The 27,305-nt window shown below is 44.4% G+C and overlaps 1 protein-coding gene across 1 annotated transcript in view; it reads right to left on the bottom strand.

Moving 5' to 3' along the window:
* Window positions 1-2,162: 2,162 nt before the first annotated feature.
* Window positions 2,163-27,305, bottom strand: part of RAB3B (RAB3B, member RAS oncogene family) — a 62,111-nt gene continuing 36,968 nt past the window's right edge. Inside the window, exons 3-5 of the mRNA XM_028106736.2 lie at window positions 16,491-16,609; window positions 12,440-12,564; window positions 2,163-3,329 (exon numbers count right to left, since the gene is read on the bottom strand). Coding sequence (XP_027962537.1) covers window positions 3,142-3,329; window positions 12,440-12,564; window positions 16,491-16,609 — 432 coding nt within the window. The 3' untranslated portion in view covers window positions 2,163-3,141. The remainder of the gene's footprint in view (window positions 3,330-12,439; window positions 12,565-16,490; window positions 16,610-27,305) is intronic.

Raw genomic sequence — 27,305 nt, 5'->3', positions numbered from 1 at the left:
CTTCTGTGGTCAAGGAAGTTAACCAAGTCACTCCTGCAAAATGCCCCATTGCTGGAGCTGGGAGGCTGCTTAAAGCACTGATTGAAAGCTAGGTAAGAATTACCTGACAAAGGCAGATACAGGGACTTGAATCTGAGAAACACGACAATTTCTGCTCAGTCTCTTGGGAACTGGCTGCCTCAGAGCAAGTCAAAGCTGACTCCTTTCCAGAAGCATTAGACATCCATCACCTTGGATTAGTCTGAATAGATGAGCAATTGTTAACAGAGAAGAGACATAAGTCTTTTCTCCAGTGGACTTAGAATCTGATGGCCTTGGGATCGAATCCTAACAGGGCTCTAATACTCGCTAGCTGTATCATCTTGGTCACGTCCTTAACCTTTCTGGGTCACAGTTTATTTATTAAAAATGTAGTATAGAATGTGGTCAAGAGCGTAAACCTTGGAGCCTACTGCCTGGGTTTGAAACCCAGTTGTACTATTTACTAATTATGTGACCTTAGGCAAGCTAGAGAATCTTGTTGTACCTTAGTTTCCTCATCTTTAAATGAGATTGATTATAGTGCCTCCCTCACAAAGATGTTGAGAAGCTAAATAAGATCATACATATATAGTACAGAGTAAGCATGACATCAGTGTTAGCTACAATGATATTGGGGTGATAATCCTTATCTCTTAACTTTATTTTGCAGATAAACTGAAACGATAAAGGTGAAAAAAAGAGTCACAGTTACTAGCACTAGAAGGGACCTTAAAGATTACCCAGATAGGGGCGCCTGGGTGGCTCAGTCATTAAGCGTCTGCCTTTGGCTCAGGTCATGATCCCAGGGTCCTGGGATTGAGCCCTGCATCGGGCTCCCTGCTCAGCGGGAAGCCTGCTTCTCCCTCTCCCACTCCCCCTGCTTGTGTTCCCTCTCTCGCTGTGTCTCTCTCTGTTAAATACATAAATAAAATCTTAAAATAAAAAACCCCTCGTTTTATAGGTGGGAAAACAAGACTCAGAGATGGAGTGACTGATCCAGAGTCACACTTGATTTAAGGGCAGAGTCCAGGACTCCTGATTCCAAAGTCCAAAGCTCCATCCTGTGCACATTGCATCAAAGAAAGCAACATCTCCATCGGGCTGACTCTGGAGGGTCCTTTTATGTAGTCATTGGACCTATGCAAGTTAATGCACTTTCCTAGGATAATGAGATGCATTTGAAATGGAGAAAAAACTTGGAAGAGACTCTCCCCCTTCCCCCATCAACTTCTGAGGTGGCATGTTAGTGTAGGAGGAAGCTGGGGATTTGGGTCAGGCCTGGGAGGAAAGATTTTCAGGAATCACTGCTAATTCCATGTCATTATTTCAGCTAAAAACCAAACATCTGCCATGTCTAAACAAGCTAGAATCCATTCAGTTTGTTTCTGGTGTCAGAGGGTTTTTTGTGGTTTTGATTTTGGCTTAGATTTTCCCTTCAGGTGTTTAATTAAGCAGTTTCCACTAGGAGTGGTTTCACATCTACTCTTCAGTAGAAACTAAGATTTCACTCACAGGAGAATGAGTCTGGAATTGGGACCTCTGAGTTCAGTTTTTCCCAATTTTGTGAGGGTCATGCTCCCCCAGATTTATTCTGCTTTGAATCACATTTCCCAGTCAGACTACTCAGGAGTGACTGAAAGATGGGTTGGAAGAAAGGGCAGGATGGCGGGAAGACACTATGAAGAATGGCAGAACTACTTGATTTAGAGAAAGGGCAGAGGTCATGATTTCTGTTCTCAAATCATCTGAGGGTTTCAAGGGGCAGAAGGAGCATGGACTGTGAGGTCTCTGACAGCAGAGCTGGGTTAAATAGGGTGAGAAGAGGAAGAGGAATTTCCAGGGGACAGATTTCAGCTTAAAGCAAGGAAAACTTTCTGATTATGAGAGCTATCCAAAGGTGGTATGGACAATGAGCTCCCAGCCCTGCCTAGAAGGTGTGTTTTAGAAGAAAGAGGTTTGGGGTGGGGGGCGCCTGGGTGGCTCAGTCAGTTATGCATCTGACTCTTGATTTTGGCTCAGGTCATGATCTTAGGGTTGTGAGCTACAGACCCAAGTTAGGCTCTGTGCTCAGCAGGGAGTCTGCTGGAGAGTCTCTCTCTCCCTCTCCATCTGCCCCTCCCACCCCCCCACTGCTTGCTCTTTCTATCTAAATAAATAAATAAAATAAATAACATCCTTTAAAAAAAAAAGAAGAAGAAGAAAGAGATTTGGTTGTGAGGCCTGGCAGCCACTTATCAGAGATGTGAAGATTGAAATTGACTAGTCAGACTAAGTAACTCTAAATATTTCAAATTCTGGGAGTCTAAAAAACAAAGACCAATTTCATGGAGTTCCCACAGTTAAGAACCAGCTGGAAAGCAGCAAAATCAGAAAGTCATGACCTGCTCCTTTATCTTGCCTATGTTTCTCTTTTATTTCTCGTTATCTTTCTTGAGCTCACTCTCCTGCTCTTTTATATAGCAGGAACCTTTGACATTTTGCAGGGAATAATCTTTTCTTTAAGTATATTTCTGACTCAGCCTTTGCTCCTTCAGCATCATTAGAGAGTCTGAGCTCTCTGGAGATTAGCTCTGGCCTGTCACCACAGCAACTGCCCCAGGCCCTGTGGGCATCCGTGGTAACAGGCAGAGGGCTTCGAGAGTCAAAGCGTGGCTTGCAGTGAGAGGAAGCCCCACAGGGAGCCTGATATGAAACAAGCATGCTGTGTATGAGGACGTTTTCTTTAACAGGATTAGCTGTGCAGGTGGGCCGCACTTACCCAGCTGGCCAGGCCCTAAAAAGTGTGTGTATGTCAAATTTTGGTAAATGGAGGAAATCTTATTTTAAAGGCAGAAAAGAGACTCGCTTTCCAAGTCCCTGAAGTGAATACCCTTTGTAAGATGGAGTCTTTTTTTGTAAAGTGAATCTCTACCCATGCTGTAACCTGGCTGTTAGTCTAGGACTGGGTGTCTACTAGCAGGACCATCTGCAGAGAACTCAAGGGGCATGCTTCCGCCTCCATTGCAGGCAAAGGTCAGTGACAACGCAGCCTGCTTGGGGCTGGGGGTGGACAGAGTGTAATGGGGAAAGCAGAGTGGGTGTGGGGTCACAAGAAGGGGAGATCAGGAGGGTGGGCCTTGCCTAACACGAGCAGTTCTGCTGCAGCAGTGGTGGGGTGTCCGAGAGACGGGTGTTCTTGGAGGTGCCCAACATGGAGGGGTCCGTGTCCAGCGAATCAGACATCTTGTCACAAATGGCATCTACCAGCCGCTCGAAGGCCTGCCTCACACTGATGTTCTCCTTGGCGCTGGCTTCAAAGAAGTCAAACCCTAAGAAGAGAAGAGAGGTAACAGTAAGGATTATCCTTTCCTTTTTATGCCCCCTGGCCAGACCACTCTGGATTAGTATAGCCAGTGCAAAGGAGTGAAGCAAGGAGGCCTAATTCCATGGCAGAGGATTCGGCTCTAAAGAGATGGTACAGGGGTGCCTGGGGTGGCTCAGTCAGGCAAGCATTTGCTTCAGCTCAGGTTGTGGTCCTGGGGTCCTGGGATCGAGCCCGGCCTCGGGCTCCCTACTCAGTGGGGAATCTCCTCTCCCTCTCCTTCTGCCCCTCCCCTGCTCATGCTCTCTCCCTCTCGTTCACTCTCTCTCAAATATATAAATAAAACCTTTAAAAATTAAAAAAATTTTAAAAATAATTAAAAATAAATAAATAAACAGATGGTACAGGGCAGGGATTACCTGCACTGGTTGTAGAGTCAGACAGATCCTGGTTCTACCATTGGCCAGCTGTGTCACCCCAGCAAGTCACCTAATTCTCTTTATGACTCAATTCTCTGGCTTATAAATAGGGATAATTTTACCTACCTCATTAAACAAGATAATGTAGATAAAGTGTATAGTGCTGTGTCTGATACAGAGTGGGGGTCATTAGGTGTTTTCCGAAAGACTGAATACTTCAATATTTGTATGTAGCACTTCACAGTTTTTCCAATGCATTCATCACATCCATTACGTCATCTGATCCTCAAGTCACCCCCGGGAGAAGGAATGTCTGGGCAGACCCTCTCCATTTCACTAATGCAGACACTGTGGCTTAGGGAAATAAGCTGACTTGCCCAAGATAAATAGAGGAACCAGTGTGAGAAGTCCAGGCTCTGACCTTTTTGACTAGGGTTGTTCCTCCTCTATTCCCCTGCCTTCCACTCACCTCAGCCTACCCAGCTCTAGTCTAGGATCTGGAAGGCACCCCAAGATCCACAATGAACAAGCAAAGCTTCATTTGCCCTTTCCACCCCAGACACACTGGCTAATCCCCACTGCCTGAGGTTCCTCCTCCCGGGTCCCCCTGGAATTGCCCTGTATCTCTCCCTCCCCCCACAAACCCAACAAAAGGCACCTGCAGGACTGCACCTGAAGTGTGAGATATTCTTGTCTGTTTTGTACCTTCAGATCCTTAACGACACTCTCTGTGACAATGAACAGAACTTGGGTGTCCTGGGAGACATAAGAGAGGCCCTCCTGATTCAGACAAAGTGGCTGCTTCCCAACTGCGGAATTTGGCCAGTTGGAGGCCAGTGTTCCCCATGCCCCTGTCCCAGCCTTCTTCCTCTGTTGTCCATCTATCTTCCTCCTTCTTTTCCTTCCAGGCCCATCTTTTTTTCTCCTCAAAAGCTTCTCTCTTCCCTTTTTTTTCATGTCACTCCTTCCTTTCCCTTATGTTCCTCACACTTTCTCCTTGGGATTCTTTTTGTTGAGCACCTACTAAACGTCAGACACTATGCCAGGAGCTTGGGAAATACTGTCTTACTTAATCCTCACAACAGCCTGTGGGTAAATATAATCATCTTCAATTTATAAATGAGAAAATGCCTTCAAGAGATTACATAACTTACACAAGGTCACATGGCTATTCGTGGAAACTGGGTTTAGATCTGGGTTTGACTGGCTCCAAGTCCATACACAGCCCTGTCTCCCACTTCTCTTCCCCCCTTTCTTTTTTTTTTTTTTCCTTTCTCCCTTTCAATTTCCTTCCTTCCTTGACCATATCTTTCTCTTCTTTACAAGTCTCTTTGGCCCCCTCTGGTTTTTTTGTTTTTTTGTTTTTTTTAAGATTTTATTTATTAGAGAGAGAGAGCACGCACGCTTGAACAGGGAAAGGGGTAGAGGGAGCTTCTCTGTAGTGGGAGAAGCAGACTCCCTACTGAGCAGGGACAAAGGGAGACCAAATCTAATCATGGAAAAGACACACTAATCAGAGTTTCAATCCCTCACATGTGCATAGTCTGTAACAGTTCAAAGATACAATTTTAAAACCTTGTGAGTAGCGTAAGGCAAGGCAGGAGTTATTTGTAATTTACAGATAGTAAAACCTAGACTCAGAGATCGGCATAAGCCAGGGCTCTATCCCTTATGTCCCCTTGTCTTGCTCTCAGTTGGAACAGTGACCGAACACTGTAACATTTGTAACCCAGGTAGAACAAACCAGAGGCTGTGCAGGAATGCAGTGGGGAGAGAGTGGCAGGGGAAGAGAGCAGGAGGAGGCTTCCCGAAGTTGGTGGAGAGGGGAGAGTTTAAGGCTAGAATTGAGCAAAACTCTTCACCTAACTAACTTCTCATTCTTCAGGACTCAGCTTAGATACAGCCCCTTCATTTTCCTCTGTGCTTCCCTCTGCTATAGCACATGTTACCCTGCATGGTAGAAGTCCATTTGACGAGGAGCTCCCTGAGCAGGGATCATGTCATTCATCCGAGCCCCAGCACTAGCCAGAGGAATAGGTGCTTGGTGAGTGTCGACTGATGGACAGAAGAATGAAGGAGGTGGGAATGAGCATGGAGGGTGTGGACAGTGGGGGTCATGAGAGCTCGCTCAACAGGCATGAGGACACTGAGGTGAATCAATAGTTCTTACCCTTGAGGAGCTCCTAGTCTAGTGTGGGAAACAGACACACTGACAATAGTAGAGTGATAAATGCTGGGATGGTGGGAAGTGGGGATTAGCAGGGCACAAGAGGAGGCACCTGTCTTGGGGGCCAGGGAAAGCTTCTTGGACAAGGTGATTCCTAAGCAGATATCAGCTAGATAAAGACAGGTGATTGTGAGTGTATGTGTGAACACATGCATGTGTAGCGTACCAGGCAGGGGAAACAGCATGAGCACAGCTAATGGGGCAAAAAACAGCCTTGGTATATGCCAGAATGGCCATAGCAGTTTGTTATCATTAGAGCAGAAAGCTCAAAGTGATGAGAGATGAGGCAGTAAGTCTTGTGGAGACTCGGAGAGCTTGTATGTCATGTCAAGGAGATGTTGTCACTGTCATCTCAAAGGTACCCAAGGTATGGGAACTCTGATTCAAATAACCAGCTCATGGCCCTAGGCAGCTCATGGGTCTCTCTTCCTAGCAGAACAACCCCAAATGCACACCCACCCAATTACTGTCATACTTCTGGAAGGCCCTTCATTAGCAGGCCCAGATGGTAACCTTTTCCTCAGGTTCATTAATAAGGATTCTCAGGAGCTGAGAACCTAGTGAGGTAAGGAAGATGACAACAAATTAATCAGACTAGCCCTCAATCCTTTCCTCCCTCTAATTGGCTTCAGAACAATAATCCACACCACCCCCCATGATCATGTTTACCTATCCTGTCCAAAGGCAGCTGCCACAGACCCACAGACTCTAGTTTGTCCACACTCCCTACTCCTGAATTTGACCTCAGAATTCTATTCAAAACTCATAACCAACTGAACTCACCTCTCCTCATCCTGATACTGCCCCAGAACACTTCTCCTCCACTTTTATCTTCAAATTCCTTTTCTATCTCTCTCTGATACCTCCCATCTCTGTCATGTATCAATCTTCAACTCATGCCCCTCTGGTCACTGATGATTTGGCCAGGGACTCACTGTGTTCCTTTCTGTCCAGAGTTGTTCCCTGGACACCTAAAATAAGCACCGCAGTGTACAAGGGTCTGTGGAGTCCGAGTGATAAGTAGGAATTATGTGAATTGAAATCATAGAATCAAAGAGGGATAGAGCCAAATGGACCTTCCCACTCAACAAATCTGAATCCCGTTTTTCCGATGGGCAAACTAAGACCCAAGGACAGGAAACAAGATGCTCAAGGTCACATAGTAAACTAGTGGCAGAAACAGAATAAAACCCTCAGCCTCCTAACTCCTAGTCTGGTGCTTTTCCCACTATACTTTGCTGGAGTGAGTGTATGTGTGTGTTCCAAAACCACATTGTAAATGAGTCTCTCCTTCCTTTGTAGGCAGAAGTGCATTTCTCCTTTACTATCCTTCAGGCTTTGGCAGACTCATTCGCATTCAGATCTAGGGAAGGAAAAAGAAGCCCATTTCTGAGGGGCACAGGAGGGCAGAGGCCCTAAAATGCCATGCTTCTTAGAACAGGAGTCCCTGAAACTCCCTCACTCTCCCAAAGATCCACTTGCCTCAGTGACTCCAGTCTCACCCATGTCCCAGGAACTTTGAGGATATTGACAGCCTGCTGCTACTCCCAACTTTTAAAAAAGCTAGCTGCTGGCCATATCACTAGTCTTGGCCTAGCGAGCTGAGAAAAGCTAAAGGAAAGGGAGTCCTGAAGAGGAATCCCATAAAGCAGAAAAGGGGCACTACTGTGGTGGCCAGCAGACCACTGAAACTTACTTAATTGCCAGCATAGCAGAGGGATAGGACTGATGTGGGGATGAGGAAAGCTGAGCACCCTCCCTCACTGCTCCCAGATCCGATCACATCCTTGCAAAATACTTAACATGGTCCACGGGATCCTTCATGAACTGGCCCCTGCCTACCTCTCTACTCTCATCTCTCACTACTCTCCCCTTGATTATCTAGTCCCTGTGGCATGGGCTTCTTTCAGTATCATGAGTGCTTCAAGCTCTACCCCACATTAGGACTATTCTTGATCTGGAATATGGCCCTCTGCCTCCCCCCACACACACACCCACACACCCACACCCACGCACACCCACTCTTTGCCTGGCTAACTTTTTCTCATCTTTTAGTTCTCAGCTTCAGTGTTACTTTCTCAGAAGATCTTGATTCTCCAGTCTAAAATTAGGTTTCTCTTTCTCACTTTCTTCATAGCACTTGTAACGTATGTTACTTTTATCTGCCCACCATTCCTTCCTTTAGGGAATCACTATTTTAAAGAGTTGTGGTGACACTATAGGTTATCATACCCGCCTCCTCATCCACTGGGACAGGCCCGTGACTCACAGGTGGCCAATCATAGTCTTCCCTGACATTGATATGTGGTGGTTGGGACAGAGAAGGCCTTTTTTTGCAGGAATTGGGAAGATATGAATCTGGAGCTTCCATCATCCATTTTACTCCTCATGCAGAGTTTGACTGGGAAAGGAAGGAGGCTAAAGGGATAAGCAAAGTTGAGAAATGGAAAGTGCAATTGAATCCTGAGTCTAGTGGACTTTCCAGCTACATGAGCTAATAAATTCTATTTTTAAAAAAATTAAAGCTAGTTTGATTTGGGATTTTATCACTTGTCATAACAAGAGTCCTAACTCACGCAGAACTTATCAAAATTTCTAACAGGTTTATTGAGATATAATTCACACACCATTCAATTTGTCTATTTAAAACATTTTAAGTTATATATTTGATTAATTATTTATTGTCCCTTTTCCATTAGTTCCATAAGAATAAGTATCATAGCTGTTTCATTCACTATTATATCCCAAGTACCAAGACAGAACCCAGCTCAGAGTAAGTGCTCAATGAATAAGTGAATAAATGTATGAATGAATGAATATCTAACTTATGCTGGGTGCTTAGGATAATGAACCAAATTAGACATAACCTTGTTGCTCTCGAGGTCTAGCAAGAGAGATAGGTCTCTAAATAGGGAAATATTGGTAAGCAATAGAGGAAAGCCCAGGAAATTATGTAGGACAGACATGGTTTACTATGACCTGCCCAAAATCTGACCTATTCATTGAGGCCTACTTTAAGTGCCTCCCTAAACCCTGCACTAAGAATTAATCTGACTTCATGTTCCTATATAAATTTGATAGATCTAAACTGACTCCACTACTTCTTAACTGCATAAACTTGAGCATATTATTTAACCCCTCTGAACTTCGTTTTTCAGAGTATTAGACGTACCCTATAGTACCTACTTGGAAGGGTTATAGTGAGAATTAAATGAAATAATTAATACATAGTATCTCATATAATGCCTGGATCAATATATATCACCTATTACCGTATTTCTTGTACAGTGAGGTTAAGTAGTTAGGACCACAGGCTATGGAGCCAGACTACTGCTTGGGTTCAAATTCTGACTCTACCTGTTACTACCTGTGTGACTTTAGCAAGTTACTCAATTTCTCTGTGCCTCAGTTTTCTCATCTGTTTAAAAAAAAACACACACAATTTAGAGATAAGAGAAGTACGTATGTCAGAGGGCTCCAGGGAGATTAAATTAACTGAGTAATACTTTAAAACACTTAGAATAGTGCCTGGCACAAGGTAAACACCTAATAAATATTTAACCAACTCACTTTTAACAAATCTTAGTCATAAGGGCTTGGCATGCCAATTATATTTTTTCCAAATACACCTTTTAAAACTTAGTCTTGTTTAATTCTAAGGGTTTGACACGCTGATTATATATATATTTTTTCCAATACATACATAAAATCATCTTACACACTTCCAGTGGCATAAGTCTTTCTTTTGGGAAATGCTACTCTCAACTCACACAAATTTATAGTTCCCTGAACATACATGCTGTTCCTTGCCTTTGCCAGTGTCATTCCCCTGAAATGTCCTTGCTTCTCCTCCTCACTTGGCTGCTCCTATTTTTGTCTTCAAGACTCAGCTTGGGCCTCATGTTCTCTGATCCCCACTGAGTTAGGTGCCTCCTCTGCCGACCCCCCAAGCCCCAGCACATCCCTCTATCACACTGATCACTCAGGGTATCACGGTTTCTGTCCTTCAGACAGGGGCGTGTGATCCTATTTCACAGCTCAGTACCTGGCATAGAGTAGGCACTCAGGAAGTCTTAACTGGACTGAAATAAAATGAAGTAGCCAAATACTTAACATAAATAAAATTTAATCAAAACATATTTTTGCAGTGTCTACTCAGTGCCAGGCCATATAAGTAGGCACTGTTGGCACAAAAATAAACTAGACTCATTTCCTGTCCTCATGGAACTTGAGGGGAGATGGACAAGTAAACAAGTGTACCCAAGTGTGACTGGGACTGTGTCTGCTGTGTGTGAGGTGAGGGCATGAAGAAAAGAGCTCTGGGGGCCAGGAGAGGTTTCATAGTGTGAGCTGTTTTGAAAAGTGAGTGGAGGTTTACCGGCTGGTTGAGGGTAATGGGGTGGGGAGTAGAAGAGAGCACTCTAAACAGATGGGGTGTAGCCACTCCAGGGAAAGTGCTGGGAGTCTCCCTGGGGACAGCAGGTTGAAGGCATAAAGTGATACCTAAGGTCACCCAAATGTATGCTTCACCACATGCTCACTGTTCTTTGAACCAGGGGGACGGGTAGAGGTACTTTTTTTTTCCCTGATGGGGAAATAACAGCAAGATCCAAGATAACCCAACCTCCCTCTTTATTAAACACCTACAGTTTGCTAATTTCTATTCCAGGCCACCCTGGGGAATAAGGGAGGGAAGAAAGAAGTATAAGACACTCTCCCACACATGTACTCATAATACGCATAATACAAATATACACCACACACAACTCACATTTGTATATTATACAGTTTGCCCGCCCACAAGCCCAAATATCTATACTTCAGAGACCATCAGAGAAAATAACTTTAAACTCCCTACTCCTCAATATTTACAACACCTAGGTTATGAGACATATTTAGGGAAACTGGCTAAAAGTTAAGCAATATATCCTTTCTTCTGGGGAAGTTTTCTCCGAGGTGATCCCACATTGAACCCCAATATAGAAAAGAAAGGAAAAGAAAAGGAAACAAAACAAAACAAAACAAAAGGGGGAAGCCTGGGTGGCTCAGTTGGTTAAGTGTCTGCCTTCAGCTCAGGTCATGATCTCAGGGTCCTGGGATCGAGCCCCATATCGGGCTCCCTGCTCAGTGGGGAACCTGCTTCTCCCTCTGCCTGCAGTGCTCTCTCTCATGCTGTTTCTCTCTGTGTCAAGTAAATAAATAAAATCTTAAAAAAGGAAGGCAAGGGAAGGCAAGGAGCTGCTCTTTGAAGCAAGTATTGGTCGGAGTTCTGCTGTGGAGCCACTGAGACACATCTGAGGCACCGGGTCTCAGAGAAGCACAGAGATAAAAGTGCTTTAACCTTGGAAAATGCCAGAGCATCACTTAAACCACATTGTTTCATCCCTTCATACAATTACTTTTGTTGTGAATTGTGTTTTGGTAAAGAAACATCAGTTTACATTGAGGGAAATTCTAAGACGTAATGTTGTGGTTGCTGTAAGGACGTTTGATATTAAGGACATTGTCTCATCCAGCATATAGAGTCTGCTCTACAGTTGCACAAGAGAAGTGCTTCTCTGAATAATGGGTTTTTTTATTTTAAGGACCATCTCAAGACTGTGTATGTTTCTTGCCTTGCATGGCTGGTAAGGAAGCTCAAAGCCAATATTTTGGCCCAACTCTTACACATGCCTGGGAACTTAAAACATACCCACTTATCTCACACCGGCTTCCTCTTATTTTCTTCTACCTTTGTTTTCCCTTTACTCCAATTTTCTTATTTTTTTAATTGGTGTACTATGATTTTTTTTTAAAGATTTATTTATTTGGGGGTGCCTGGGTGGCTCAGTCAGTTAAGTGTCTGCCTTCGGCTCAGGTCCTGATCTCAGAGTCCTGGGATCGAGCCCCACATCGGGCTCCCTGTTCAGCGGGGAGCCTGCTTCTCCTTCTCCTACTCCCCCTGTTTGTGTTCTCTCTCTCTCTCTGTGTCAAATAAATAAAATCTTAAAATATTTATTTATGTATTTGGCAGAGAGCTAGAGAGAGAGCACAAGTAGGCAGAGTGGTAGGCAGAGAGAGAGGGAGAAGAAGGCTCTCTCCTCTGAGCAGGGAGCCCGATGCGGGACTCAATCCCAGGACCCTGGGATCACGACCTGAGCCAAAGGCAGCCGCTTAACCGACTGAGACACATAGGCACCCACTATGATGATTTTTATAAGACACCTCAAAGCCTTTGTGGAAGGAACTGGTGAAAAAAATTTCGTAAGTTTAAATTATACTTATTAATTCAATGTAACAAAATATACACATCGTAAATAAAACAACAACAACAAATTACCTAAAATTCTCTAGCACAAAGCTTACATGCATGTGGCACAAATATAAAACAATACACACAGAGCACACATGCACATAATTCACAATCACAACACACCCTTATATCACACTCCCATGTAAACATGTACACATGCACATATGTCATGCCCATACCAAGCTGCTCTGCAAGGAGCTGGCCCTTCTCGGCGGGAACAACCCTCTCTTCCTCCATATCACACTTGTTCCCAACCAGGATAACCTGTGCATTGTCCCAGGAGTAGGTCTTGATCTGAGTAGCCCTAAAGAGAGACAGAGAGAGGACTGTGTTAATGACATCCTGCTATGCTGGAAAGGACCCTGCAAAACTCAAAGACATGGTTTCCCTTCCAGGGGGCTTGCTACACCCAAGTTACATCAATGAACTCAGCTGAGGACAAACGGATGCCTGCCCCAGCTGGCTGTCACAGGTGCTGACCCATAAGCTCTTCTTGCAAACCTTCCCCAGCTCCCAGAAGCCTTCCTCTAATACATCTGCCCATCCCTCTCCTCACTGGGCAGAGAGCTCTTTCTAAAACATCCTTTTTTTTTTTCTTTTTAAGATTTTATTCATTTATTTATTTATTAAGATTTTATTTATTTGACAGAGAGAGACACAGCAAGAGAGGGAACACAAGCAAGGGGAGTGGGAGAGGGAGAAGCAGGTCTCCCGCTGAGCAGGGAGCCCGATGCGCGGCTCGATCCCAGGACCCTGGGATCATGACCTGAGCCAAAGACAGATGCTTAATGACTGAGCCACTCAGGCGCCCCAAGATTTTGTTTATTTATTTGTCAGAGAGAGAGAGAGAGAGAGCACAAGCAGGGGAACGGCAGGCAGAGGGAGAAGCAGGCTTCCCACTGAGCAAGGAGCCCAACGTGGGTCTCAATCCCAGAACCTTAGGATCGTGACCGAAGCCAAAGGCAGACATTTAACTGACTGAGCCACCCAGGCATCCCTAAAACATCTATCTGACCACGGTAAGTCCTTTCTTAAAAGGACTCTCCTCTGGCCCCCTGATTAGCGTGTGATGAAGTCTAGATCCCTCAGGTGTTCAAGACCATTCACATCCTGTCTCTGCAGCTTTATCCCACTTCTCTCCCATCCCGAAATGCTCTTCCATGGCATGACTGGGAGTCCCTTCCCCACACTAACTCATCCCCCAGGGCCCAGTGCTGATCTCATAATTCCTTGGGAGAAGCCTTCCCAGGCTTTCTCAGGCCCAACTAGCCTCTCTCTCCTCCTCCTCTGTGACTTATAAACATTCACTGAGGCCTCAGATGGTGATTATTTGTAGAAACCAAAATGTCAGCAGTGGTTTCCTTCACATAGGATGGTTATGAAACTTTTTAAAAATACTTTTCTGTAGGGGTGTCCGGGTGGCTCAATTGGTTAGGCAACTGACTCTTGATTTTGGCTCAGGTCATGATCTCGGGTCATGGGATCGAGCCTAGTATCAGACTCCAGCTCAGTGCAGAGTCTGCTTGTCCCTCTCCCTCTCCTCCTCCCCCCTCCCTGCTCACTTGCTCTCTCTCTGTCTTTCTCGAATAAATAAATAGAATCTTTTAAAAAAATGCTTTTCTTGGGGCACCTGGGTCGCTCAGTCGGTTGAGTGTCTGCCTTCGGCTCAGGTGATGATCCCGGGGTCCTGGGATCGAGCCCCACATCGGGCTCCCTGCTCAACGGGAAGCCTGCTTCTCCCGCTCCCGCTCCCCCTGCTTGTGTTCCCTCTCTCGCTGTGTCTCTCTCTGTCAAATAAATAAATAGAATCTTTAAAAAAAATGCTTTTCTGTATTTTTCAAATTTTTGAAAGTGAGCATATACTACTTACATAATGAGAAACAAAATTTTAATATAATGAATAAAATAGGACCCTTATATTGTGGATACATCTCTTTGTGGCGTTGAGCCTAACTCTGTCTCTAACCACCCCATCAAATAGAAATGATTACTTCTCCTTTTGGTCCCCTACACCTTTACCATAGCACCTGCTACATTTGGCTGAATTTATAAGTCTCTCCTTGAAGGCAGGGATAGTCTCATTCATCTTTGGAGTGCCAGTCCCCAGCACAGAGCACAGGTGTCAGCAACTGTCTGATGAATGAGTAAGCCAGCTAATGGTTAATCCTGAGGCAGATCTTAAATGTTACCCTATCCTGACACCGACACTCAATCTGACTCAACCCTAACTGCAACCTGGACCTATTACCGACTCTACTCATAAAGCTGATCCCCCACTAATCTTCTCTCTAAGGGTGAGAAGCCATTCCTTCAAGGTACAGAATTCACTCAGCCACATTTGTTGTGGGCTGACAAAGAGCCAGGTTCTGTGCTGAGAGCTGGGGCTTAGATGGCTAGTCCAGGACCAAGTTGCTCAGAGGCAAAACTGAAAGGCCAGGGCTTGGGAGAAATAGACATTCAATCTTTAGCCTCAAGGCAGGTAACTGGAGCCAAGTCTCCATGTCTCCCCATACTCCTCTTCCTGTCATCTTCCTCCCTCCTCCCACCCTCATCCACTCTCAGCTCCCAGATTAGCAACTCAGGTTATTCTTGGAGGAACTGTCACCAAGTGTTAAACTCACTGTGTTCCTGAGACAGAATGAACAGGGACTGATGGTAAAAGGAGGAAGGTCAGGCCAACAGGGAATGAGCAGTGTGAAGACACTTAAAAAAACAGCTAATCACTCCGGGGTAGGAGGTGGAGGGAAAGATGGAGAAGGGGGGGAAAGAGGAGGAGGGGAGACAAATCATGACCGTAGAGAAGAGAGGGAATAAAAGGGGGGGGGAAGGAAGAGAAAAGGGAAGAGAAAAAAAGGGAGTAAAGAGAAAAGAGAGGAAGGAAAGGAGGAAAAGGAAGATAGAGGGTACTTGTTAGAAGAGAAGAAAGAGAAAGGAGGAAGGGGAAGATGCCCAGTAGGCTGGGAAGGAGAACGTCAACCACCATGAAGGTCAGACGTGTGCACGGCACCCTGGACAGGCTGCAAAGCCACTCTCAGCTCAAGGCTACAAGGCACTCACAGGACTTCACAGATCATGGCGACTGTTCAGTCAGAGAAGGGAAGTCCTCAAAGGGTGGCTATTATGCAAAGGGGAACGGGAGATAAGCTTGGCGCTGGCCAGTGCTGCTGCTGTATGCCTGGCCTGCTCAGCCTCTTTGATTCTGAGCAAGACCCATGGCACAGATGTTCCACCTTCTCCCACCCTCATCCTTTCCACTGGGCAAGGGCTCCAGCCCTCCCTCTCACCTAACCTTCTCCTCAGCTCCTTTCTCCCGGTGAGTTATGCTCCAGGAAGAAAGATGTAAGTTACTCAGAGGTTGTACATCTGGAGCTGTGCTGATTTCCACCGTGTGTTGAATCCTTACAAACTTGGGCCGGATGTGCTCTTTTTTTTAAAAAAAGATTTTATTTATTTTATTTGAGAGAGAGAATGAGAGATAGAGAACACGAGAGGGAAGAGGGTCAGAGGGAGAAGCAGGCTCCCCGCTGAGCAGGGAGCCCGATGCGGGACTCGATCCCAGGACTCCAGGATCATGACCTGAGCCGAAGGCAGTCGCTTAACCAACTGAGCCACCCAGGCGCCTGGACTGGATGTGCTCTTAACCCTCAGCCTAGGGATAAACTTTATGGGGGAGTGGTATGTGCATTCACTCACTGCTGGAACCAGAATGATCTTTCCAAAACATGAATCTGAACCTGTTGGTTCTCTGTTCAAATGTCATCGCCTAGGGGATAAACTCCAAACTCCTTACCCCAGCACACAAAATTCTTCATGACCTCTGCTCTCCCTGTACCCTTCACTTACTGTCTCACCTTTGCACATCTGCATTCTTTTCCTGGAACATTCTTATCTACTCACTCCCTGGCTAACTCCTGCTTCATCTTACAAAATGCAGCATCTGTGTCAGCAACTCCAGGATCCCTTCCCTGACTCCCCAAGCTGGGTCAGAGCCCTCTGTTGGGTTCCCACAACCCTGGTGCCTCTCCTCATTACTGCACATGTCATATGATATTCTCACTGCTTGCTTACTGATCTGTGCTTTCCTCTCATCTGTGAGCTCCTGGAGGCCAGGAGCCATGTCTGATTCATCCAGATTGCCCTGGCATAAAGCACAAGGCCTAGCACACATTAGGTTTTTCTAGACAGTTTGATGAATAATGAATGAGTGAGGTGAATGAATGAATCTCATACCAATCTTGGACAGCATTGAAGGAATCCTCATTGGTAATGTCATACATCAGAATGAAGCCCATGGCCCCACGGTAATAGGCTGTTGTGATGGTCCGGTACCGCTCTTGTCCAGCTGTGTCCTGGGTAGGAAAAAGAAAGAGTTAGCCTCCTAGAAAGTCTACTTTTGTTCCTAAAAAGTCCTCAGAATAATTAACAAATAACCCAAGGTATATTTAAGGAGCACCTGTTATGTGTCTTGTATTGTACTTGGTGGGTAGAATAAAATGGTTTTTAAAACCTCATAAAAATTTGGGCACCTGGGTGGCTCAGTCAGTTAAGTGTGTGCCTTCAGCTCAGGTCATGGTCTCAGGGTCCTGGGATCGAGCCCTGTGGTGGGCTCCCTGCTCAATGGGGAGCCTGCTTCTCCCTCTCCTTCTGTTCCTACCCCCCCCATACTCTCTCTCTCTCAAATAAATAAAAATCTTTAAAAAATAAATAAAACCTCATAAAAATTAATAAGAAAATAATTAAGGAGTGCCTGGCCGGCTCAGTCAGTAGGGCAGGCAACTTTTGATCTTGGGGTCATGAGTTCGAGCCCCATGTTGAGGGCAGAGTTTACTTAAGAAAAAAAAAAGAAAGAAAGAAAATAATTGAAATTCCAACAGAAAAAAGGGCAAGCCCTGCATTGGGCTCCCTGCTCAGCAGGGGGGGGCCTGCTTCTCCCTCTCCCACCCACCCCCGCTTGTGTTCCCTCTCTTGCTGTGTCTCTCTCTGTCAAATAAATAAATAAATAAATAAATAAATAAATAAATAAATCTTTAAAAAAAAGATTTTAACTATTCTTAATTATAATTCTCATTATAGATGAGGATGTAGTGAGATGTGCAACCTCACTCCTTGCTCATGGAAACTTGGTTCAGTCTTTCTGAAAATCAATTTGGAAGTCTCAAGACCATTAAAAATATTTGCAGACTGAAGGTTCTAGAGGGGAGGGGGGTGGGAGGATGGGTTAGCCTGGTGATGGGTATTGAGGGCACGTTCTGCATGGAGCACTGGGTGTTATATGCAAACAGTGAATCATGGAACACTACATCAAAAACTAATGTAATATATGGTGATTATGTATGTATGTATGAATGTATGAACGTAACATAATAAAAAAATACAGAAAAAAATATTTGCACTCTTAACACAGAAATTTTCTTCCTCAAAACTTTTGTTACAAAATTAGAAAATCAGCCCTATGCACAAAAATATTTGTTGGGACAGGAGACAATGCTTGTATATGTGATATAATATCAGTTTTGTAACTATATATGCAGAGAAGAAAACATCAAAAGATTAATAGTGATTATCTCTGTATGAGAGTCAAGAATTACAGGGATTTTAAACCTTTTCATGCACTTTTATTTCCTCTACAATAAGCACATATTGCTCTTACATATGGAGAAACAAATATTTTGCTTAAAATCCTTTAACAATCCTTTTTTTTTATAAAGATTTTATTTATTTATTTATCAGAGAGAGAGCACAAGCAGGGGGAGTGGCAGGCAGAGGGAGAGGGAGAAGCAGGCTCCCTGCTGAGCAAGGAGCCCGACGCGGGACTCCATCCCAGGATCCTGGGATCATAACCTGAGTTGAAGGCAGGTGCTTAACCAACTGAGCCACCCAGGCGTCCCCCAACACAATTCTTTATCTCAAGCAGATCACAGTCTAGTTGGAAAGACAGACATATAAGCAAGGAAGCAAAAACAAGACCAACAGTAAAATGTTATTGGAGCACATTGGGATGTTTCACGTATGTCCACACAGTCCTTATGTGAGGGACCATCCAATCTTCTGTTTCATTACAATTTTAGAATGCATGATACTTGAGCATGTATAAAACATCTCTTCGTATATTAGCTTACTTAAATTTTATAAAATCCCTGTGAGGTAGGTATTATTAGCATTTACATTTTATAGTTGAGAATGCAAAAATGCAGCCAGGTAAGTGACAAGGTCATAAAGCTACTGACAAAAGCTATGCCTTAAATCCAGGGCTTCTGATTCCAAGTCCAATGCACAAAGCACTAACCCTCAATCAATGAAGGATGTGTGCACAAATACTTCCTGAACACAATCTATATGATAATAAAAACAAATAAGGGAACAATAATAACTACAGTATGCCATTATTTGTACATATGTTGCACCTGTTATCCACATACTTCAGAAAAACCCTGTAGGATATATATGGCTACTCCACTTTACTCCAGATGAGGAAACTGAGGCTCTGAGAGATTGCCACTAAGTGTCAGAATTGCGATTCAAAATAAAGTCTATCTGACCCCTACACTCATTACAATTTATACCTTAGCCATGAACCATACCTCGTGTGATTTAACATAAAACAAACACTATCCCTGCCCTCAGGGAGCCTCAGTAGAAGTGCAGAGGTAGCTAAGACATACACCAATAGACTGATAATAAGAAATATGTGGCAATATGTCATGAGTTCCAGATAATCAGTATGAAGAAAATGTGTTACACAAGGCAGGTAAGGTAGAAACATGGTGGTTTTGGGTAATTATAGAAGATGTCAAAGCAGAGATAGTGTATCAGTTACGATATACTGAGTTATTCAATAACAAAGCAATCCCCAAATCTCCACAGCTTAAACAAGGTTTTATTTTTTACTATTGCTCCATATCCATTAAGCATTGGCTGGGTGCTCTGCTTTTTGTCTTCCTTATTCTAAGATAAAGACTGACAGAGCAGCTACCAGAGGGGAAAAGTGTGTGAGTCATGTGTTGGCTCTTAAAACTTCCACTTCTCCCATTTCACTAGCCAAAGCAAGTCACACACCCACATCCAAGAAAATGCAATCTTATAATATGTCCAGGAGGAGAATCATAAATGTGGTAGACAGCATAGCTCCCACTAATGGAATCTGTACCAAGTCCAGAAGCATTGGCCTGAAGATGTGCTTATTTGACAATAGTAGGAGGACAACAAGGACTTTTCTTTTTTTTTTAATTATTATTTTATTTATTTGACAGAGAGACAGCGAGAGAGGGGAACACAAGCAGGGGGAGTGGGAGAGGGAGAAGCAGACTCCCCACTGAGCAGGGAGTCCGATGCGGGGCTCGATCCCAGGAGCCCGATGCGGGGCTCGATCCCAGGACCCCGGGATCATGTCCTGAGCCGAAGGCAGACGCTTAACGACTGAGCCACCCAGGTGCCCCAACAAGGACTTTTCTAAAGAAGAATTTTCCAAGCAGAGAAGTGAAGGAAAAGTATTTTGGCAGAAGGAAGAGTTTTTGCCATTGAGTACTCCAAAAGAAAAGGAATGTTAGGAAATGGGAAATGGGTACGTGCTGAAACTAGAAAGAGTTTTAAATGTTGTGCTATGGGGTTTGGACTTTATCTTTTTTTTTCAGGCTCCATGCCCAGCACAGAGCCCAATGTGGAGCTCGAACTCATGACCCCAAGATCAAGACCTGAGCTGAGATCAAGAGTCAGACACTCAACCAACTGAGCCACCCAGGCACCTCTGGACTTTATCTTTTAAAATAAAAGATTTTGAGGCAGGGAATTAATATAATTAGATCTGAACTTTATTTAGAAAGATCACTCTGGCTGTGATGTGGAGAATGCACTGGAAAAAGAGATGGGAAGCAGGAAGGCTAGTTAGAAGATCTTTGCAGTGGTTCAAATGAGTCCCAGTAAGGATTGAACTAGAGTGGTAGCAATGAGAATGGAGTAGAAACAGATCCAAGAGATGTTTAAAAGGTGAACTGTAGGGCATGGTGATGGATTAGAGGTGAAGAGATAAGAAATCAAAGATAAGTTATGTTTCTGGCAGTGCTCATTTTCTCCATGTCCTCAGCAATTCAGCTCTGGCCCAGACTTGCACAACCTTACTCAGCAAAATAAAATCTGTACTTACTACACCCACCATCCTTGGGGAGCATATAAATCTCCATCTCCTTTTGTTGAGGATAGTCTTTGGGTGTCTTACTCTTCACCTCAAGCAGCTTTATTCCTTCTAACCACATATAGTACTTCTCCCTAAGAGTTCTGGCAAATAGGGGCACCTGGGTGGCTCAGTCATTGGGCGTCTGCCTTTGGCTCAGGTCATGGTCCCAGGGGCCTGGGATCGAGCCCTGCATCGGGCTCCCTCTCAGTGGGAGGCCTGCTTCTCCCTCTCCCACTCCCCCTGCTTGTGTTCCCTCTCCTGCTATGTCTCTCTCTGTCAAATAAATAAATAAAATCTTTAAAAAAAAAAAAGCATTCTGGCAAATATAATTTTCTCCAGTTCATAAATGAGTGAGCAGATGAATGAATGAATGAGTGAAGAGATGGATGAGTGAGTGAACACGTAACTTAGGCACTACTGAGAGAAATCATCAGTTTGCCTTACCTACACAGAAGCCTTGTGTGTCCCTATGGAACACTTCAGCAGTATTTGATCTACCCGACCCCCATACACTCTTGACTCAGCTTCCTGAGCTCCTCGGAGTCAACAACATAGATGAGACTCTTTCCACCCATCTGTAGGCCAAGCCCCAAATCTTGTCCTGGAGGGTTTAGCATTTAGCCAACCATCCAGAGTAGTGACCTAGAGGCCCAGGCAAGATTTCTGAGAAGCTGCACTGCTAGAAGGTCTCAACTCTTCTCACTCCATCTGCGTTGTACCATTTCCCTGTGAGAATTTCTAGTCCCCCACCTCTGACTGGAGCCTGGCCCTGTGCCCCAGCTCTTTGACAGAAGAGTCACCCAATTGATATCCAATTAAGCCCCACATTGGGTGTAGAGATTATATTACAATACAATACAATATAATACAATAAAATCCTGGTATGGAATAATAAATGAGCTTGGACATGGAAACAGTTTCCTCTCCATGCTCCTAGTGCCTAGCACAGGGCTGTGCATATAGTAGGGATTCAATCACCACTTGCTAAACAAAAAGGCCACATAGTTTTGAGATTGAGAGCATGGTCTCTGGAGTTAGACTCCTGCGTGTGAATCCCTGTTCTAACTGCATACTATGTGGCAATGGTAGGCAGCCTCTAAAACGCCTCCCAATGATCACTGTCTCCTGGTATTTATGCTCTTGTGTAATCCCCTCCTTGGGCAATTTGCCTTTTTGAGCTGTATTCTCTTCATCTATAAAGTGGGAATAATAGCAGTGTCTACTTATTGTGAAGATTAAGAAAGTTATTATATCTAAAATGCTTGGAATGGTTCCTAGTACATAGTAAGTGCCATAAAAGAATCAGAATTGTTATTTCTGCACTTCCAGAGTTAGCCCCAGGAACAAGGCCAGCTTCCCAGGGTCTGCCCAGCTGGAGAAGATGAGCTTCATGCTATGTGTCACTTCCCACTCATTCAAACCTGCCCAGAGCGGCCTCCAGCAGAGTCTTAATATGATGCTTCTCTCAAAGAGTAGCAAATGGCCTGATAGAAAGGGAACAGATGAGTGTAAAAGTTGAGCAGGGCTTGGTCTGACTCCAGCTCTGCATTCATCAGTTGTGTGATTTTGGAAAGCTTGGCTTTTTTCATCTCTCTGACACTCAGCTTCCTCACATCTAGAATAGAAATAATAATGCCTACATTGTAGGCTGTTTGCAATTAAAGAAGATTTTTTAAAATGTCTAGCTCATAACTGGTACTCAAATATGAGTTTTTCATTATTATTTAACTCTTCTAAGCCTTAGTTTTCTCGTTTGTAATGTGGTGATAATAATACCACCTTTGAAGTGCTTGTGTGAGGATTACAGATAATACATTTTTAGAACCTGGCACAATGCCAGGCACACAGTAGGTGCTCAGTAAAGCTCATAGGAGCTCCTGCTACTATTGTTGATATTGTTGTTATGGTTATTTCTTTTTTTTTTTAAAGATTTTATTTATTTATTTGAGAGAGAGAGAGAATGAGAGAGAGCACGAGAGGGAAGAGGGTCAGAGGGAGAAGCAGACTCCCCGCTGAGCAGGGAGCCCGATGTGGGACTCGATCCCGGGACTCCAGGATCATGACCTGAGCCAAAGGCAGTCACTTAACCAACCGAGCCACCCAGGCGCCCTTGTTATGGTTATTTCACTTCAAGAAAAGCAAGGTTGGAACAACAATCCAGCGCTCACTATCCTATGCTCAATGGAAAGTAGCCCAGAGAGGGGCACCTGGGTGGCTCAGTCAGTTAAGTGGCTGCCTTTGGCTCAGGTCATGATCCCAGGGTTCTGGGATCGAGCCCCACATCAGGCTCCCTGCTTTGCAGGAAGCCTGCTTCTCCCTCTCCGACGCCCCCTGCTTGTGTTCCCTCTCTCGCTGTGTCTCCCTCTGTCAAATAAAAAAAAAAAAAGTAGCCCAGAGAATTGCTCCTGAACCTCCCTCTCTCTCCTTCTCTCTTTTATTTTTAAAAATCACTTTGACAAACATTGAGTCCCCTCCTACTGATGAGAGTCAGAAATAGAACCAAAGAGGAGACAGGAAGGAGGAGAAAGAAAGACGCATGACTCACTGGCTACTTGAGGAAGGAGACCATGTCATCAAGAACCATCAATTCACTCCTATGAAACAGGCATCCATTGAGCTCTTCATATGGGCAGAGCATTATGCCAGAGAATGGACACCAGGGTGAGCAAGCCACTGCCCCAGCCTCCAGCAGCCCCATGTGGCAGACAGACACATAGGCAAGGCGGAAAGATGCTAACATCAACTATGTGCCAGACATTTTGATAAATGCTTTATATATGGGATCTCATTATTTACAGTAACAAAATAAAACTGCTAGTTGAGCACGGTTAAATGACAGGCACCATGCTAAGGACCTTTCCTATTTTATTTAATTATCAAATAGTCTTGAAATACTGTTATCTCTATTTACAGACGAGAAAAAGTTAACTTGCCTAAGATCTTGCAACCAGTTCGTGGCAGACAGATTGAAACCTGGGTCTGTCTGATTCCAAAGTCTATGCTCTTCCCAGGATGCCCTTTATTTCCCATCACTTCTCTTAATTGTTACAGCAGCCTAAAGCAGGGTAAGTTTGAGTCTCCATTTTATATATAAATTAGCTGAGGATCACAGAAGTTAAATAAATTGCTAGAGTCACAAGCTATAAGGAGACAGTCAGGATTCAAATTCTGTCTTTTGACCACAGCCTGTGCATTTTCAATACAATCTATAGCCCAACCAGACTATGTATTCTTGATCCCTTTATGCCCCCTAAGACAGGACCCAGCCCACTCTGCAGCACCCTCCCCCTCCCAGATAGGAGGTCCTCTAAGGCTTCCTGGGGTGAACAATCTCCTCTCCACCAGAGGGTAAGGCTGTACCCACAGAGCTTAAATGGAATCACATGTGTCTGGCACTCAGGTGCTCAACCAATATTAGTTATCTTCTTTTTTTTTTAAGATTTTATTTATCTGAGAGAGAGAGAATGAGAGACAGAGAGCATGAGAAGGAGGAGGGTCAGAGAGAGAAGCAGACTCCCTGCTGAGCAGGGAGCCTGATGCCGGACTTGATCCTGGGACCCCAGGATCATGACCTGAGCTGAAGGCAGTCACTTAACCAACTGAGCCACCCAGGTGCCCTAGTTATCTTCTTTATCTTCCACTGAATCATCAACCCAACACAGACCCTTCATTTCTTTCTAGAGTTTCCTCATGGTCGCCCACACGTGCCACATTCATTTCTGCTCCATTATTTCTGTTCATGCAACTCTCTGCCACATCTGCCCTCTCTCAGCTCCTCCACTTGTCTTGACTACCAGATTGTTGAATTCTAAAGTTAAAAGGAAACCTGAAGAGTTATTCAATTTGCCCTCTCACTCAAAATAGGAATTTACTGCAGGGCATACTTGTATTTACGAGTATTTCTAATGTTGGATGCCCACCACCTTAAAAGGCAGTGGTTCCACTGATGGACAGTTCTGATTATAAGAACATTTCTTCCTTCTGTTGAGCTGAACTCTGCATGTGGTAATTTCTATCCATTGATTTAATTCTGTTCTCTGGAGACACAAAGAATAAATCTAATTTTTCACTCATGTGGCAGCCTTCCAAATATTTAAATCCTATGTTTGTTTAGCTCTTAGAGGTTATAAAGTTTTTTCTTATTATCTCAGTTAATTCCCAAAGAAATCCTATGAGAGAAGAACCAAATCCCCATTCCACAACAGAGGCAACTGAAGCTTGTGGAGGCTAAAGACAGTGAATGATGGAAAGGGGCTTAAATAAAACCAGGTCTTTTGGCTCCAAAGGACCACGGCTCTTAACACAATCCTCCATCTCTGTTTTAAATCACCTGTCACAGGGACCTGGACAATTAGCAGAAGGAACAGAATGGTGATGGGAACTTGAAACTGTATCACCGGAGGAACGGCTACAGGAAGGAAGATGTTTAGTACTCTGGGGACTAGCACCGTTATCTTCAAATTACCTAAAGTGCCTAACAGATTTTCCTCCTTTGCCTTTCTTTTCTTTCAAATCTTCACTGGGTGTGGCAGTATTGGCTAGGTCCGGAAGATCAAAGGATGAGTGCAACACAGTACTTGCTTAAAATTCGCTGCAGAAGGTAAACATGCACGGGGTGGGATTCTGAAGCCTGAGAGGCTGTTCCCATACAGCCTTCCTGTGCCTTTTCTTGAGGTAACACTCTTCCTTTGGAGCTCAGCTCAGCTCAGCAGAGAAGCTCCCCTGACCATCCTGGCAGAGTCAAATGCTCCAATTACATGCTGTCCTGGCACCATGTCCTTCTCCTTTGTAGCACTCATCCCCACTGTAATTTTGTACTTATTTGTGTAATTATTTGATTAAAGTCTGTCTCCGCTGCCAAACTGCAAGTGCCACAAGAACAGGATGTCTGGTTTTGCTTACTACTGTGTCTCAGTGCCTGGCATAGCACTAGCACATGAGGTGGGGGAGATTTCCAATAAATACTTGTTGAAAGGATGAATTTATTAGGTGTCTGCAACATTTTCAATAGAGCACACTGAATGTCAGATGGGTCTTTCCAAAATCCAAATCTCATTATTTCCCTCTTGATCTAAATCCCTTCTCTGGTCTCCTATAGCCCACACCACAAGGTCTGAACTTCTCAGTAGAACATACAGACCCTTCAGGATCTAGCTCAGGCTTCCCTTCAGTCCTTCTCTCTCTTACCTCCCCTCAACCCATGAGTTCCAGTTTTGCCCAAGGAGTCGTGGGCCTTTTGCTGATTTGCAGATGTTTGACTGGACTCCCCACCCCTTCTCTTTTATAATTCACAAACTCATTCAAAGGTCACATCCTCTCTGAAGCTTTCCCTGACCTCCTCTTCCCTGACAAAGTAACTTCCTTCTCTGCCTTTTTAAGCTTTGGCATTATATCCCTGGACACATTTATTATACTTACTGGTTTATTTATCTGTCTCCTCTTTCAGATTATGAGCATCTTAAGACCCAATCTTATATTTAGCTAAATCCCAGGCCCTTGACTATAGCACCTGACACCTAGTAGGCACTTAATAAGAATGCTGAATGAAACTCAAGGGCTGACCATGTGCTGGTCTAGGGAAAACTAATTTAGAACTTCAAGATTGATTAGAAAAGGGTCTGTGAGATCATACAAACCACCCACTCTTACTGGTCCCTTTCCATGTTACAGACAAAGGGAGAGGCCCAGAGCAGTGACAGAACTTGGAAGGTCACACAACCAGTAAGAGGTTATTTCTGGGCCTCCATCCCTGGATACGGCCCTGCTGTATACCTTCTCCCCCAGCCAGACTCCTCCCTCCTCCCTCTTCAATTCACTACCTCTGGGCCATGTTGGGAGTTAGAAATAACGAGTACCAGGAAGGCAGGTAAGGAGAGCTTCTGGACTGGCTCTCCCCATACCCCACCCTCTGACCCACAGCTGCCAAGCTCCAAGCTCTCTGTACTTCGCGGCAGCAGGGAGCTGAGGCATTATGTCCCATGGGAATGGGAGGAAATCATAGGTAGAGAGCTTTTCAGGGAGGTTCAGTGGCACCTGGGAGAAGGAGGACTGAGGAATGGAGAAAAGTGATCTCTTGGAGCTAACTTGGTGTTAACACCCATCTGTCCTCAGCAGTACAAACCACATTGTGGAGCACCTACAGTTTATAAACATTTTGTTGCATCATCTCATTGGATACTAACAATAACCCTGGATGCAGACTTTTCTAGAGCCAGAAGAAATCAATCTTAGCTCATCCTGTCTGACTCCTTTATTTGGACTCCACAGGATGTTCTTTCCAGCATACCTTGCATTATTGTCACTACTGGTTTACAGGTGAGGAAATTAAAGTCTAAGGGCATATAGGTAGTAACTTGAGGGTAAAGGGCAGGAAAGAGGTCACTGGAAACCAGGACTGGGGATTATACAGCACTTTCCTGCCCACGGGAATCCTATCTAACCTTTGAGGTCCAGGTCAAAGGGCATCTATTCCAGAAAGTTCTTTGGGAGCCAGCATCAAAATTTGTGATCATTCCTTCTGGGCTTCCACAGAATGTACATGGGACTTTATTTTAGTGACAGCAGAGCACAGAGTATTAGAGCAGGAAGATTACCTTACGAGAATAATCAATTCCACAAATATTTATTGAGCCCACACTGTGCCAGTAAAAAAGATCCATGTAATCCCTGCTCTGGGAATTCTCAGTCTCGTGGGAAAGTTACTTCCCATGTGACAAATCCCATGATAGGTACATATAGGGTCAACTCCCTCATTTTACAGATGGGAAGCCAAGGCCCAGAGAAATGAGTGCCCTGGATTCTTAGTTTTGGCATTGGTCTCTTACACAAAACCCTCAAAAACTCAAAACTCAAAATCTCTCAAGGATAGAACTATT

This window comes from Eumetopias jubatus, unplaced genomic scaffold (assembly GCF_037043125.1).
Source record: "Eumetopias jubatus isolate StellerSeaLion01/CBP00866 unplaced genomic scaffold, mEumJub1_p1.0 scaffold_4, whole genome shotgun sequence".
NCBI classification, from domain to species: Eukaryota; Metazoa; Chordata; class Mammalia; order Carnivora; family Otariidae; genus Eumetopias; species Eumetopias jubatus.
This window is presented reverse-complemented; position numbering and strand designations above follow the sequence as displayed.